At 65.4% G+C, this 16,387-nt stretch overlaps 1 protein-coding gene across 1 annotated transcript in view; it reads left to right on the top strand.

Moving 5' to 3' along the window:
* Window positions 1-5,667: 5,667 nt before the first annotated feature.
* The window catches only part of ARHGAP23 (Rho GTPase activating protein 23), a 31,398-nt gene continuing 20,678 nt past the window's right edge, over window positions 5,668-16,387 (top strand). Inside the window, exon 1 of the mRNA XM_054286494.1 lies at window positions 5,668-5,691. Coding sequence (XP_054142469.1) covers window positions 5,677-5,691 — 15 coding nt within the window. The 5' untranslated portion in view covers window positions 5,668-5,676. The remainder of the gene's footprint in view (window positions 5,692-16,387) is intronic.

Here is a 16,387-nt window from a genome sequence, read left to right as displayed (position 1 = left end):
GGAGGAGCTGCTGCTGGAATTGCTGGAGCTGCCCCTGGATCCTGCAGGGATCCCAGACCCGGGATGGGCTCTCCCAGCCTGTCCCTGGTGGGTTCCAGAGGCTGGGAATGGAGTGAATCCTCCTGGAGCAGCTCCCTCCTCTCCCTGGGACATCAGGAACAAAATCCAGGAGAGTTTTGGCTCTTTCCCTGATTTTGGGCCCAAATTCCCTCCATCACCCCTTGGGATCCCAGGCTGCTCCATCCCCCAAGCAGGAATTCCATGGGGGAGCTTCCAGCTGGGAATTCTGGAGAATTCTCCCCTGCCGTGTGTCGAGGAGCAGCATTCCAGTGCTCTGAATCCGAGGAATTGCCCCATCCTGCTGGATCTGAGGATTCCCTGGAGCCCTGGGACAGTCCCAGTCCTGGAATTCCTGTGGATTTCAATGGAAAAAATTCCAAGCTGCTTTGCCACAAAAGGTGCTACAAATCCTGCCTCCTCCAGCTGGGATTTGGAGGGGGAAAAAAACCCCCGCAATCCTTAAAAAAGTTCCAGGTTTCTGGGTGAAACTGAGCCTGAAAATCCATGGAAATACCTCATGGCACTGTGTGAGGGAAAACCTTCCCAAGAACCAGGCCTGCTCCAGCTTTTCTTCCCAAAAAAAAAATCCTGGAAAAAAAAAAAGGAAAAGTGGATCAGGGATGGATAGTGGGATGCAGGGAATTGGGAAGGTGTGAGTCAATCCAGGACAAATCCAGGGAAAATCCTGTTCCCTCCATGGGGTGGTGGTGACAGCATTGCCACTCTTCTTTGGAATGGGAGAGGTTTGGGAAGGGGAGCAGCAGATCAGGGAAAAGCAGAGCTGGGGGGCACTGGGAATGGGAGCTGGGGATTTTTGGGGTTTTTGGGGTCTTTTTGCCATCCTGGGGCGCTCCCAATCCCCCAAAATCCAGCCTGGGGTGCTCCCAGTGCTCCCAATCCAGGGCTTCACCCCAAATCCCAGGAATTTCACGGGATCCAGCCTCACCTTTGGAGGAGGAATGAGCAGATTCCAGCAGCTCCCAGGGCAGGAGATTCCCAGGATTTTGGGAATCACCCTTTGGAATTAAAAAAAAAAAAAATAATGCAGCTTTTGCTTAATTTTATTTTTTTTTATCCCCCCTTTTTTTAATTTTTAATTTTAATTTTAATCTTAATTTTTTTTTTGGTGTGTGCTTAATTTATTCAAATAGTGGCTGTATAATTTATTTTCATAAATATATGAGAAAAGTTACTAAATGGTTAAAAAAATAATAATAAAAAAAACAAACGGACTTTGCAGGCCAATCTTTCAGATTTAATGAAAAAAATTAATTAATAATAATAATATTAATAATGATGGGTTTTGATATGAACGACAAATGCACTTTTGGGTGTGTTTGGTTATTTTTTGGGGTGGGGAGCTGTGGGGTTTGTGTGTAAATATTGTATTTATAGGCATGTTTGGCCTCTTGTGGGGGATTTTAGGAACTGCTGGTGTGGAATTCCTGGATTTTGGGGGTTTTGGGGTTTTTTTGGGGGTATTTTTTTTCCCTACAGGGTCAGCCAGGAAGAGCTGACTTGGTGTTTGTAAAACTCATTTTTAGCGTCCATTTTGGGGTTTTTTTTGGGTTGTTTGGGATTTTATTTTTTTGCTGTGGGAGGGGTGGGAAGATAAGAGAGAAAGGGTTTGAAATAAAAACCTTGGAAATTGTTGGATGTTTTTTGTGGTGAGTTCTGAGTCCTTGACCCCCTCCAGGTTCCTTTTTTGGGGCATCCTATGACCCCAAAATCCATCGGGGATCTCGGGGTCCCCCCCTGGCTGCTCCCAATACCCAAAAGTAAATTTGGGGGATTTCTGGGTGCTCCCAGTACCCCAAAACCCATCGGGGAGCTCTGGGTTCTTCTGGCACCCCAAAACCCATTCGGGGGGACCTCTGGTGCCCCCAGTAACCCCAGGGATATCGGGGTGCCCCTGGTGCTCCCCGTTCCCAAATCGCTGTGGGGTGGGCTGAGACCCCAAGGGCTGGAGAAGCCCAAACCCCCCTCCTGACCCCCAATATCCCCCTCCTGACCCCCAAAATCCCCTTCCCCATTTCCCTCCTCCCAAATCCCCCTTGGGCCACGCAGATCAAAGGTGGAATTGGGGCTGGGGGGGTTTGGGGGGGCTCCGAGCCCCAGGGAGCTTCATCCCCTTCATCTCTACCCCCTCCTCCTCCTCCTCCTGCACCCCAAACCCGGGGCTCCCTTTTGGGGTTTTTATTTCTTGGTTTTTGGGTCCCTTTGGCTGCTGGCACGCCCCAGGGCCCCTCGGGGCAGATTTGGGGTCCCTGGAATGGGGCGGGTTTGGGGTCTCAGGGATGGGGAGGTTTAGGGTCCCTGGGATGGAGAATGGGGCAGATTTGGGGTCCCTGGGGTGGGGATCGGGGCAGATTTGGGGTCTCAAGGGTGAGGAGGGAAGCAGATTTGGGGTCACCAGAATGGGGCAGATTTGGAGTGCCTGGGATGGGGAATGGGGCAGATTTGGGGTCCCCAGGATTGGGAATGGGGCTGATTTGGGGTCCCCGCGGCCCCAGGAAGCTTTGGGGCGCCGCCTTCCCGGGAATGCTCCGGGCATTCGGGGCCCCGGGATGCGCCCCCGGCCCGGAGGAGCCCGCGCGGACCCGGGCACCCCCTCGCTGCCCCCGGGCCCCCCGAAAAAGCCGCTTTTGTGCGGCCGCCCCCGAGCGGGGCTGGGGAGCGCCCGGCCGGGCCGGTGTTTTATTTTTGCCTCTCATTAGCATCAGAAAGCGGCGCGGCCCCGCGGGCGGCGCGGCCCCGGACAAAGGGCGCTTTCTTCCCAGCCCCGATCCCGCGGGCGCTGCTCCCCCCGGGACCCCCGAGAGCAGCCCCGGCCCCGCGGGGTCAGGGACAGGGGGGCGGCTGCTGGTGGCGCCCACCCTGGGGAAAACATTGGAAAAAATCCCGTGGGGTGGTGGGGTGTTGCTCCCCGCCCTTAAATCCCACCCCAAAATTCCCTTCCCAAATCCCACCCCTAAATCCCACCCTTGGCCGGCTCTGCCCCAGCCGCGGGGGTGGGTTTGGGGGGTCCGGAGCCCCAGTTTGGGGCTGGGTCCCGTGGGGGGTGTGGGGTGGGGGCGCTGCCCCTCCTCGGCCCAGTGTGCTGAGGGGAGTGTGGGAACGAGGGAAACTGAGGCACGGAGTGGGATCAATCCAAAGGAAACTGAGGCACGGGTTGGGATCAGTCTAAGGGAAACTGAGGCACGGGGTGGGGAGGGAACGAGGGAAACTGAGGCATGGCACAGGATCACTCCAGGAGAAACTGAGGCACAGCATGGGATCAATCCAAGGGAAACTGAGGGACGGCCCAGGCCCGGGGCAATGCAGCCAGGGCCATGCCCGGGGATGGGAGGACGAGGTGCCCGCTGTCCCTTCTGTCCCCGCTGTCCCCGGCCGGGCGCTGGCAGTGCCCCAGGGTCAGCGCTGGGCTGGCACCAGTTCCGAGCTAACATTTACCCAGCCCCGAGGGCTTGGCTGCCACCCCGGGAAAGGACAGGCCAGGGGCCACCAACCCAGCCCGGGGGGACAGACAGTGACAGTGCCACTGCCACCGTGCCAGCCCTGCACTGGCACTGCCAGGGAGAGCCAGGGCCCCTGGGAAATGGGGAGAGGGAGGGAGGTGTGGATTGGGAACGGACGGATGGATGGATGGATGGATGGACGGATGGAGGGATCCATGGATGGATGGATGGATGGATAGGTGCATGGATGGATCCATGGATGGAGGGATGGATCCATGGATGGATGGATGGAGGGATGGATAGAGGGAGGGATGGATGGATGGAGGGATGGATGGATGGATAGATCCATGGATGGAGGAGGGAAGCAGCTGGGTTGGGGCTGGTGGGTCCCGGGGGGGCCGGGCGGAGGGGCGGGAGGGGAGGGCGGTGGCGGGGTCCGGGTGGGGCCGGGGCCCCCTCCCGTCGCCGCTCACATGACGCCGCTCCCGGGATGCGCCGGGCGGCGCCGGGCGTGGGCGGCGGCGGCGGCGAGAGGCGGCGGCAGCGGGACCGCACCGGGGCGCGCCGGCTCCGCCGCCGGCACCGCCACCGGCACCGCCAGCAGCACCGGCAGCGGGAGCGGCCCATGGCCCGCGGCCGGACCGCCGCGCCCGCCCCCTGAGCGGCCCCATGGAGCAGGTAGGACCGGGACCGGGATAAGGAGCGGGACCAGGACGGGGAGCGGGGCCGGAGCTGCCGCGGCGGGGACCGGGCGGGTCCAGCACCCACGGACGCGGCGCCGTTCCGGGGGTCCGGCACCCCCGGGGACCGCACCTGCCGCCGCTGCGCTCCCCACCTGCGGCTGCTGTGCTCCCCACCTGCTGCTCTCTGCCCCACCCACCCTCCCCCGGCTCCCGGCGTCCTCCCCGCCCTCTCCCCGCCGCCCCGGCAGCACTTGAGCCCCGCCGCAGCATCGCCCACCCGGGACCCCCGGTACCACCGCCCTGAGACCCCCCCGTGCGCCTCCCCCAGCCCAGGTGTGCGGCGGGACCCCGTCCCTGTCCCCGTCCCTGCTCTGCCACCGCCTCCCGCCACAGCCCGGGGCGGGTCCCGCCCGCGGTTTGGGGAGGGGGTTTCTGCTGGGGGAACGGGCTGAAGCCGCCATGGGGTGTGGAAAACCCCCGGGGGGCTCCTTTCCTCCGTCTCCCCATCCCGTTATTCACCGGCCGACGCCTCCAGCCCCCGTCCCGCTCCGGCCGGGCTGTGCCGCCCCTCCTCGCCGCCCACCCGGGGCCGGGGGTCTCTCGGCCCTCCCGTGCCGTGGCTCTGCGTGGACAGGAGGCTCCCTGGGGTGGGGGTCAGCCCCTCCCGACCATCCCTCCCCAATTTTGGGGTCCAGCTCCCTCCCCGCAGCCCCCGGGGCTCTGCCTCGTGTTCCCCCCCGCCGCCCCCATGGCTCCGGCTCAGGGCAGATCCCAGAGCAGGGTTTGATGCCTCGCGGGTGCCCCGCACCCCCCGACCCTCCGATGGGGCCGGAGCGGCTGTGGCAGCGCTGGGGACCCGGCGGAGCCGCCGCTGCGGGCACGGCACGTCCCCAGCGCGCAGCGAGCGCTGCCCGCACGTTGGGGGCCGCGTGCTGCAAAATCCGCCCCCCCTCCCCGAGCCGCGGCGGGGGGGCAGCACCGGGGGTGCCACAGCATGGCCGAGTCACCCACCCGCCATCAGCGCCCCCACCCCACAGCCCGGACCCCGGGATGGCCCCCGCACCCCCGGGATGGCCCCCGGACCCCCGGGATGGCCCCCGACCCCCAGCAAAGCCACGGCGGGGACACCGCGGGGTGCAGCATCCCCCAGGGGCTGCCATCGCCCGGGCCCCCGCTGCCGGCTGCGCTCTCCCCGCTGGTGAAATCCCCTCTTCCCACATCCAGCTGCAATGCAGAGGAGCTCCCGAGCCGCCCGCACGCCTTCCCCGCCGCCCTGATTGGCGGCGCCGCCTCTGGAAGGGGCCGTGGTAATTTTAGGCCGTCAGCGGCAGCGGGTTGGCATGTGCCCGCCGCCCCGGGCACGGCCGGGAGGCTCCGGCAGCGCTGCCCGGCCGCGCTCCGCGCTCACGGCAGCCGGGGATGCTGCGCAGCGCCCGGGGCTCCCCGAACCCCGCCGGGATCGCGGCCCCTCCCTGATGTGCGATGAGCACGTAAGTCCTCGGCGCCCCCCGGCCGGGCGCTGCCCCCCCGGCCCCGCCGTTGTTTATCCCGACGGCCCCGCCGGCGGGCAGGGAAGGAGGGGCTGCGGCCGTAACCCCTTCGTCCGGCCGCCCGCTCAAAATGGCTTCGTGCCGCTGCCGCCGCCGGGGATCGGGAGCTGCGGGCTGGGAGCGCCCGCCTGGAGCCGGGAGGGTGCTGGGGGGGGCACCCGGCGAGACCCCACCCCAGAGGGGCACCCCCGGCACCCCCGTGGGCAGCGGGGGTCACCCTGCGCGCCCCGCCAGACCCGCGGCCCCCCCAGCTCCTCCCCGCGCCCCGCTTTTGCTTTTCTTCATTTTAATTCCCGGGATTAGGTTAAAACCCATCTTCCATCCAGGCTGGATTCCCCTCTCGCTGCCTTTGTCTGCGGCGCGGAAGCGGCTCCGCAGGGAGCGGCGGGCGGGGGGCTGCTGCTCCACCCCTGCTCCCTCGGACCCCCCCTGCTCCCCCAAATCCCCTCCTGCTCCCCCAGACCTGCTCCTGCTCCCCCAAATCCCCTCCTGCTCCCCAGGGTCCACTCCTGCCCCCCAAATCCGCTCCTGCTCCCCTAGACCCGCTCCTGCGGCCGGGATTTGGGGTGGGGGTCGAGCAGCGCTGGCTCTGCCCCCCAATGGGGTGGGCAGGGAGCGGGGGCGCTGCCCGGCCGCGGGAGGGAGGCAGGGCGGCGATGTTCGGCTGGATGGGCACGGAATGGGGCGTGGGGAGCCCTGGCGGGTGTGAGCCCGGTCCAACCCCGCCCGTGGGGACGCAGGGGCGCGGTGGCCCGGGGGGCTGCGGGTGCGGCCCGGGAGACAAAGAATGGGAATTCCTGGAGCGGGGAGGGAGCACCTGGGGCACGGTGGCACCCGAGCCTCGGGGACACCTGTGGGGAACGTGCCCAGGGGCGGGGATGGGGCTGGGGGCTCTCCTGGAGCCCCCCCGGCTGTGCACGCCAGGATGGGGCTGGGGGCTCTCCTGGAGCCCCCCCGGCTGTGCACGCCAGGATGGGGCTGGGGGCCCTCCTGGAGCTCTCCGGGCTGTGCACCCCAGGATGGGGCTCAGGATGGGGCTGGGGGCTCTCCTGGAGCCCCCCCGGCTGTGCACCCCAGCCGTGTCCTTGTCCCTGACCCCGCGCGAGGGTCAGTCCCTGTCCCTGCAGGGCCGCGGGGCCAGCTCAGGTTGTGTCACCTCCCTGGTGGCACTGGGGACACCAAGAGGGGACTCGGAGTGCCGGGATCCTGCCTGGGGGTGTCACAGGCCGTGTGTCCGCTCGTGGGGGACACAGCCGGAGGGGCCCCAGGAGTGGCAGTGGCACAGGGGACAGGGCGGGTGGCACAGCTGGAGGAGCTCTCTGCTCCTCCCACGGCCTGTCCTCTGTGCAGGGACAGACGGACGGACGTTGGTCAGGCTGGCCCGCGGTGCCAGAGCCAGCCCGAGGGGACATTTCCTGGAAAGTCCCTCTGGAGAGCGGCCAGCGGGATGGAGCCGGGCGGGACGGGCAGTGCTGCGAGGCCGGGCAGGCAGAGGGCACCCTGGCACAGCCCGCCTGGCACAGCCCAGCGAGGGGACAGCGGGCAGGGTGTCCCATGCCGGTATGGTGACATTGGGACCCCCTGTGGGTCCTGGGGGTGCCACAGTTGGGGTCTGGGGGTGCCTGGCTGTGCCCTGTGGGGAGCAAATCCCCGTCACTCCCATCCCACTGTTTGTCCCCTCCTGGCTCCCAAGGCCAGGCAAGGGACAGCAGTGGTGGCAGTGACCCCGTGCAGGGGACAGCAGTGGTGGCAGCGACCCCGTGGGTCCCCTCAGTGCTGGCACCCCCATTTCCAGAGGGAGAAAGTCCCCCATCCCACCCCTGGGTGCTGTGGGTGGCATCAGGGTGCCACCATCCCTGGGTGAGCCCCGTCTCTCCCGTTTCCTGGATGTCCTTGGTGGTCCCACGCCCGTGTTTCCCTGGGTGTCCCTTCCCCGCTCCTGTCCCTGGTGTCCCCTGCCCAGAGGTGGGAGCTGCCCCCCGTGAGCGGCTCCGGCCCCGTGGCCCCGCTCCAGCCCCGGGTTCCGGCGGCTCGGGGGTTTGTTTGTTCTGGGGGCGCCGCGCCCGCCCCGGAGCCCGCAGGAAGTTGTTGTTGACACAGGAGTTTCTTAATGGTGTCACGGAAAACTCGCACTTGGCAGCTGCGGTGTCGCAGGCTGGCATTCCCGGGATCGTGGTGTGGCACGGGCTGGCATTCCCAGGAATGCTGCGTGGCACGGGCTGGCATTCCTGGCATCACTGCATGACACAGGCTGGTTTTCCCAGGAATGCTGTGTGGCACGGGCTGGCATTCCCAGGATCGTGGTGTGGTACGGGCTGGCATTCCCAGGAGTGCTGCTTGGCATGGGCTGGTGTTCCCAGGAATGCTGTGTGGCACGGGCTGGCATTCCCGGCATCACGGCGTGATACAGGCTGGTGTTCCCAGGAGTGTTGCTTGGCATGGGCTGGCATTCCTGGGATCACGGAGTGGCAAGGGCTGGCATTCCCAGGAATGCTGCGTGCCACGGGCTGGGCTGGCATTCCCAGGATCACAGGGTGGCACGGGCTGGCATTCCCAGGAATGCTGCGTGGCACGGGCTGGCATCCCTGAGGGCAGACCTGGGATGCAGGCAGGGAAACACCCGATGATCACTCGGGACTCGGGGAGTGGCTGGGGCTGGCAGTGACACGGGGACATCGCGGGGACATCGCGTGGAGGTGCCGGAGCCCTTGGCACCGTGCCAGCTGCAGGATTTGGGATGCTGCGTCCCCCTGGAATTCTGGGGTGCTCTGGGGGTCTGTTCCAGCCCCCACTTCTGTCCCACACGTGGAGCTGTGTCCCTTTTGGGGACAGAGAGGGGACAATTACACCTGCCAGCAGCGGAGGAGCCATCTCAGGGTGCTATGAGGGGATGATCCAGCTGTGCCCTGCCCTGAGCCCCTCCCTGGGCTCCTCTGCCCCTGGCTGGGCCCTGCTGCCTCCAGCCCTGTCCCTGTGGTAGCTGTGTCCCCTCCAGTCCTGTCCCTGTGGTAGCTGTGTCCCCTCTGGCCCTGTCCCGTGTCCCCAGGCGTTGTGGCCACCATTCCTCTCGGTTTTCTTCACCTCCTCCCACTTTCCTGTCACACGTGGCTCCGTTTCCCTCACAGAATTGCCCCTCTTGCCAGTGCTGGGTCCTGGCTGTGCCAGCTGGTGCCACAGGTGACTCAGGGCTCGTGTCACGGCATTGATGTTGCCTCCTGCCATCACGGAGCCTTTCAGGTGCCGTTTGCACCCTGAAATTCAGCTGTGCGATTTGTTTCCTCAGCAGTTTCTCCAGCTGGTTTTGGGATGCTCTGCTGTGTCCAGGCGGCTGAGCCAGGCCAGGCCCTGCTGGCTGTCCCCACGCTGGCTGTCCCCACGCTGGCTGTCCCCATGCTGGCTGTCCCCGTCCCTCAGTCTCCCAGGCCAGGCTCTGTCCGTCCGTCTGTCCAGCTGTTTCCCGTCCTCGCTGTTTCCTTTCCCCGCAGCTCTGTGTCAGCCTTTGTCCGTCTGTCAGCCCTGACCCGGCCGTTTCCGTCCCCCTGTCTGCCTGTGCCAGTCCCCGTCACTCCTGTCCCTCTGTCCTGGCGTTTCCTGTCCGTGTGTCCGGCAGTGCCCGGCCGTGGCCTCGCCCTGCTGCTGCTTGTCCGGCTCTCCCTGCCCTGCCTCTCCTGGTGTCCTGTGCCAGCTGCCCTGTGCCAGCTGCCCTGTGCCCGTCCTGCTCAGCTCACGGTCTCTGTCCCTCTGTCCTGGCTGCTCCTGGCCTGGGTATCCCCTGCCCATCGCTGGGTGACACTGCCCTGTCCCTGGGTGTCCCCTGCCCATCGCTGGGTGACACTGCCCTGTCCCTGGGTCTCCCCTACCCATCGCTGGGTGACACATCCCCATCCCGGATGTTCCACCCCTGTCCCTGTCCCCGTGTGCCCTGTCCTGGTCCCTGGATGTCCCTCCCTGTTCCTGGGGGTCCCTTGCCCATCCTGATCCCATCCCGATCCCATCCCAGTGCCAGTGCTGGTTCTGCTGTCCGGTGCCGGTTCCCGTTCCCACCCCACCATCCCGGTGCCGGTGCCGGTTCCAGCTGTCCTGGTGCCGGTTCCCGTTCCCGCTGCCGGTGTCCGTTCCCACCCCGCCATCCCGGTGCCGGTTCTGCTGTCCCGGTGCCGGTTCCCGTTCCCACCCCGCCATCCCGGTGCCGGTTCCGCTGTCCCGGTTCCCGTTCACGGTCCCACCCCGCCATCCCGGTGCCGGTTCCCGGTCCCTCCCGCCGGGCGGGCCGTACCGAGCCGAGCCGCCCCGCGCCCCGCCCGCCGCCGCGGGCGCCCGGAGGAGGCGGAGCCGCGACCGGGGCCGGGGCCGCCGCCGGCCCAGCCCGAGCCGAGCCGAGCCGGACCGCGCCGTGCGGGGCCGCGCCGGGCCGAACGCAGCGGGAGCGCGCCGCGCGGGGCCGCAGCGGGCAGCGCCGCGCGGGGCCGTGCCGAGCCGTGCCGAGCCGGGCCGGGCCGAGCCGAGCCCGCCCGCCGCGCCCCGATGAATGGGATCGCCTTCTGCCTGGTCGGGATCCCGCCGTCCGCCCCCGCGGTGAGCGACTCCGGGGACACCGGGGACACCGGGGACGCGGCAGCGGGGACTGGGAGCGGCGCTGGGGGCACTGGGCGGACTGGGAGGGTGTGGGCTCGGCGGAGCGGGGTCTGGGAGGAACTGGGGGGCGCTGGGCGGGCTGGGGAGGGAGCAGGCTCGGGGAAATGGGGCTGGGAGGAAATGGAGGCACCGGCTGAGCTGTGGGTCTGGGGGAATAGGGACTGGGGGAACTGGGAGGGACTGGGAGAGTGCGGGATAGCGCCGAGGTCTGGCAGCGCGGCCGGGGGTTGGGTGATGCCCTCGGGGACCGGACCGGGACCGAGCCGCTTCTCCGGGGCCGGGCTGTGGGTCAGGGCCGGCGGGACCGGGGGTGTCCGGCCCCCCACGCCACGCCACGGGCGCTGGTGGCCGCGGTGGCCTGTCCCCAGCCACAGCGGCGTCGTGGCAGGGCGGAGGGGCTGCGGCGCCCGGATCCGGCCCGGAGCCGAGGGGGAGACCCCGGGAAGGCGCTGCCCCTTCCCGGGACGGACCCACGGACACCCACGCACTTCCTCCGAAACTCCCGGCCGGGCTGGCTGCGTGCGGCTCCGGCCAATCCATCCCCGCCTCCGGGCAGGCGGCAACCCCCGGCGTGCCAGGAGCTCCTGGAGGCCGAATCCATCCCCCCCAGCCCCGAGCAGCCCCCCAGGATCTGCTGACCGCGGGCGGGCATCGGCATCGCCCGGCGCCGCTGCCCCGGAGGGCGATTCCCGTCTCCCGGTGGTGGTGCCAAGGAAGGCCAGCCCAACCCTGGCTACGTCCCCATTTCCTGCCCGTTTTATGCCAGATCCCGGCGAAACCTTGGCGTGGGCATGAGGACGGCGCTGGGGGACGTGGGGCGGGGGTCTGGCCGCCGTGGGGACCCCTCGCTGTGGGACTGGCACATCCTGGCCCTAGAGCCGGATTGGTCCCTCAGTTCCTGGTTTTTTGAACTCGGCTCCCTCGGCCCCGGCCACGGGGGAATTAACCGGGCTGAAAGGGTTAATTGGGGTGTGCGGAGCGGCCCGGAGATGAGGAGCTGCTGAGCATTAATCATGGTTCCTCCTGGACCCGTCCCTGCTTACCCTGTACCGCTGGGCGCCGGCGCTCGGAATTTCGGGATGGGGATGGGTGTGTGCGTGTGTGAATCTTGGAATCGGCTTTTCTGCTCTGTTTTGGGGTGAAATGTGCCCTCCTGGGGGGCGGCACCTGGGGCAGGGCTCGAGTCGCTGATTTGGGGGATTTGGGATGCTGGGGGATTTGGGGTGCTGAGGGATTTGGGGTGACTTTGGAGGGGTTCATTACCCACCACGTGTGGGGATGAAGGCTCTTTGCCGTCCTCCCGTGAGGATTTAGTGCTGCGCCAGCAGAAATCCTGCCCGGCAGGGCTGCGTGGCAGGGACGGTGTCCCGCTGTCCCCAAAGCCCTCACCCCTTCACGGCTCCTGCCCCGAACCCTTTTTGCTGTCTCTGCTTTACAAATTGCATTTCTTCACGCCTTTTTTTTCCCCCCCCTCCTTTCTGAACCCTGAACTTGAAAGACAGGAAAAGCCTGTGCTCGGGGCTGCTGCCGCAATCCTGCCTCGCCAGCGTGAAACCTGGCACGGGCACCGGGCTGGGCCACGCGGTGCCACCCGGGGTCCTGCGGTCACCCCGGGCCGGTGGCAGCCCTGGCTGCCAGGGCTCTGACCGCTGTGGTTTAACCTTGGCGTGTCCCGTGTCACCGCTGGCGCCGGGCCCTGCGCGGGGACAGGGGGGTGATGGCGATCCCAAATCGGACCCGGGGCTGGCAGCACTGCCCGGTGCCATCATCCAGGGTCAGCTGCCAGGCCGGGGGTTATTTGGGGCTTGGGGACTTTGGGTCTGGGGGCTTTGGGTTTGGAGAGTTTGGGTTTGGGGACTTTGGGGGCTGTGGGTTTGGGAGTTTGGGTTTGGGGAGTTTGGGATTTTGGGATTGGGGAGTTTGGAAGTTTGGATTTGGAGAGTTTGGGTTTGTGGGCTTTGGCATGGGGAGACAGCTCGTGGGGGATGCTGAGTGTGGCACCAGCTCCAAACTGGAGTTTGGAGCCTCTCCCCAGTTCATGTGGAGCCACTCACTGGGAGAAAGCACACAGGGATGAGGGGGGGCTGTCCTGGGAAGCTGCCGAGCCCCGGCATGGCCTTTTATTCTCATTAAAAAGGAAAAAAACAGGATTAGGTTTCAAGTCGGGTCTGTCCCATTAATAAACCAAGTTTGTCTTCGGCAAGGCAGCAAGACCTGATTTAAAAAGGAATGGAGATAGATGACCTATTTTAAGCTCTCAAGTTGGAAAATATCGACCTGGCTGCCTCCAGCCCGCCAGCAGCAGGGCCGGCTGTGCCAGCTGGGCCACAACGCGCTCCCAAAACACTCCTGGATATCCCTAAACCTGCCTGGATCTCCTAAAACCCTCCTGGATATCCCAAAACCTTTCTGGTTCTCCTAAAACCCCTCCTGGATATCCCAAAACCTGCTGGGTTATCCTAAAACCCTCCTGGATATCCCAAAACCTGCTGGGTTATCCCAAAACCCACTTGTCTCTCCCAAAACCCTCTTGCATCTCCCAAAACCCACCTGGCCATCCCAAAACCCTCCTGGCCATCCCAAAACCCGCCCAGCTCTCCCAAAACCCGCCCGTCTATCCCAAAACCCGCCCAGCTCAGGATGCCCCAGGTGGATCCTTCAAAGGCGCCGCCGACCACCTGCCTGGAGCTCCTGGAGCGGTCGCCTCCTTTCTCCCCAGGAGTTCATTAAGGCCTCGCTAATTGCCAGCCCGGCACACCTTGGCGTGGCGCAAGAGCCGCGGCGGTGCGGTCCGGCAGCTCGGTGCCACCGCGGCCGCGCCGGGACCGGCCACATTCCCTGTGGGTTTGGTGTCACCAGGGTTTGGGAGAGGTTTTTGGGGTGGTTTTAGAGGTGAGGGTTGTTGGGGTGTGGGGTTGGCCCCAATCCTTGGGGGGTGAAGCTGGACCTGGGCTGGCCTTGGGGAAAACGGGGTGAGTTGTCTCAAAGTGACAAAAATGAGGCAGTGGTGACCAGGGGGATGGCCCTGGTGACAACAGAGATGGCCCTGGTGGCTGTGGAGTGGTTCTGGTGACAGTGGGGATGGCCCTGGTGGCATTGGGGATGGAGCCTGGTGACCAGGGGGATGGCCCTGGTGGCCATGAGGATGGGACCTGGTGGCCATGGGGTGGCTCTGGTGACTGTGGGGATGGCCCTGGTGACTGTGGGGATGGCCCTGGTGACCAAGGGGACAGCCCTAGTGACAGTGGGGACAGACCGTGCTCTTGCCCAGTAGAATTCCTTTTCCAAATGCAGCAGGAAGGATTTGGGGTTCCAGGAGCCATCCCAGGCTGGGGAACAGTTCCTGACACAGCCCTGAGCCCCAGGCTCGTGTCCCCTTCAGTGACCAGCCAGGTCCCCATCGCCCCTCTGGTCACCCACCCCCCGACCTGTCCCCGCACACCCCGGGGTGCCCACGGTGACTGTCACCCCCCCGCCATCCCCCGAGGGCAACAGAGGGTCCCTTGATGGGGCCGAGCGCGTGGGGCAGCCCCGGGGCGGGTGGGACGGAGCGCGGTGGCTCCGGGGGACAATCGGGCCATTGTCGCACATCCTTGTGGCACATAGTGGCTCTTTCTGTGCGCGCCGGGCGGGGGCCGGGCTGCGGTGCCAGCGCTTTCGGGGCCAAGCGTGGTCCCCGGCGGGGCTGGCGGTGACTGGTGTGGCAGCAGGGGCAGGACATCGATGTCCCCGGCCGGGGAGGGGACACGGACTGGACGTTCGGCCACGGACGCGTGTGGGATGAGGAAAAATGCTGGGCTGCTCCTAATCGCAGGAAAACGCTGCTGGAGTTCGGTGTCCCCAAAGCCGTGTCCCCAAAGCCGTGTCCCCAAAGCTGTGTCCCCAAACCACCTCCTGTCCTCGCTGTGGCCGGGGATAGCTCAGGACCCCTTTTGGCTCCTTATTTCCACCGTCCAGCGAGGGCTGTGGGGTTTGTGCTCCCTCCCAAACCCTCGGGCGTCACCCCAAGGGTGTCCCTCACATCTCTGGGGGGCTCATGGGGGCTTCCCCACCCCAGGCCCCCCATCCTTGGAGGGGGCAGGGGCTGGAAGGAGCTGCAGCCTCCCCCTGACCCCCGGGGGTCGCGTTTTCCATGCAAGGTGCCTCTGGAGCCGCCGGAGGAAATGGCTCATTGTTAGCCCGGCTGAAAAAAACAGAGACCCAAAAACCGGCCCTAATGAGGCCAGCTTCTATTTGAGGGTTTGCACGGGAAAAACAGGAAACGGAATCCTGTTACTTTTCTAGGGCCCGCTGCCGATAACGCCGTTTGTAGCATGGGGCACAGGAGGAGGAGGAGGAGCTGGTGATGAAGGCAGCCCCAGCGTGGCCTTGGTGGTCCCGCTTCCTCCTGGGCTGGGGGTGAGAACTCCTCCTTGGTGGCTCCGTGGTTCCCGTCTTTGTGCCGACTCTGGTGTGTCCCCAGCCTTGTCCCTGCCTCGGGGCTGCTGGCACGGGGTGTGGGGACAATCCAGGAGGGATGAGGAGGGCTGGGATGGGGACATGGACAGAGCACGGCGCCGGGGACAGGGGTTTGCTGCCTAAAGTGTCCCCAAAGCTGGCCCTGACTGTCCTGGGATGTGTCCTGTGGATGTCCCACAGCCCTGTGGGTCTGTCCCTTGTCCCCATTACCCGTGGGGTTTGGGAGGGCTGGGATGGAGCCACGTCCTGCCCTGGAGGTGTGACAGGGAGGGTCCACGTGGATGCTGTCACTTCAATGCGGTGACATCGGCTGGTGACACCTGCAGGGCTTTCACAGGGACAATCCAACAATTGCAGCCCAGGGATGCCATCAGGGATACCAGCAGGGACAGTGCCATGTGTCCAGAGAGCCACAGTGGGCACCAGGAGAGGCCGGGAAAGGGAACGAGGCTCTGGGGTCCCCAAATTCCTCTGGATGTGGCTGCAGGGACACCCTGACCGGGCGAGCTGGAGCTGCTGCTTCCAGATGTGTCGGGAATGGGATCCCTGCGGGTCCAGGGATGGCAAATTGGGTGACAGTGCCAGGACAGTGACAGTGCTGGGTTTGGTGACAGGACAGAGCCACCCGGGGTGGGTGGGTGGAAGGAAGGAAGGAAGGATGGATTGGATGGATGGATGGATGGATGGATGGATGGATGGATGGATGGATTTCCTTCCCCACATTAACACCCAGGAATGTCACAGGGATGGTTGGTGGATGGAGCAAACCCTTCTGGCATCAGCTGAGAGTCACCCCAGCACTCCCACCCTCCCAGGGCTGGTGCATCCGTCCTGAGGGATCCTGCCCAGGCTGGGACCTGGCAGAGGGAGGCACCTGGGGGGTTTCTCTCCATCACTGATGTGGTTTTTCCTCCTTTTCCCTCCTTTTTCCTCCTTTTCCCAGCGCTGCTGCTCCCGCCTGGGCTGTGCCTGCACTCCCAGGGCTCCCACCCTGCTTTCCCCCATTCCCGGTGGGATCCAGCTGTGTGGGATTGGGGTGGGGCCGTTCCCGGGGCCCGGAGCGCCCGCCTGAAATCCCCGCTGAGCTGCAAAGCTCCTCAGCCCCGGTTCGAGTTAAAGAGAATTAAAATGCTTTCTCCTGCCGATCCCTAATCCCCGCGGCTGCGGCAGGGCCCGAGGGATGCCCGGATGCTCCCGGCGTGGTCGCCTGTCCCCACCCCGGTTCTGCTGTCACTTCACCCCCTCCCCGGTCCAGGTCCCGCTGCCGGAGCATCCCCATCCCCTTTCCTGCAGGGGAGCAGCGATCTCGGCTCTTTTTGGGGGTGCATCCCCCCGCAAACGCTGCCTGGAGCCCGGGGAGGGCGTGTGGGACCCCCGACCCCCTTCCCCATCGCAGCTTTGCCATAAAAGGGCTGGAAATGGGTTATTGTCTCAGCAGGGCTTTCTCCTCCTCCCAAATCCTATTAAAACCTCATTTTTCTGACCCTAATCTCAGCTGGCCCTTCTGGGGGGGGGATTAGTGGTTGTGTCCCCCCCGCCCCGG

Source organism: Melozone crissalis, unplaced genomic scaffold (genome assembly GCF_028551555.1).
Source record: "Melozone crissalis strain CALT ecotype California unplaced genomic scaffold, PUWL_Pcris_2 ptg000048l_1, whole genome shotgun sequence".
Taxonomy (NCBI): domain Eukaryota; kingdom Metazoa; phylum Chordata; class Aves; order Passeriformes; family Passerellidae; genus Melozone; species Melozone crissalis.
The sequence above is the reverse complement of the archived record's forward strand: the minus strand, read 5'-3'. Positions and strand labels throughout refer to the sequence as shown.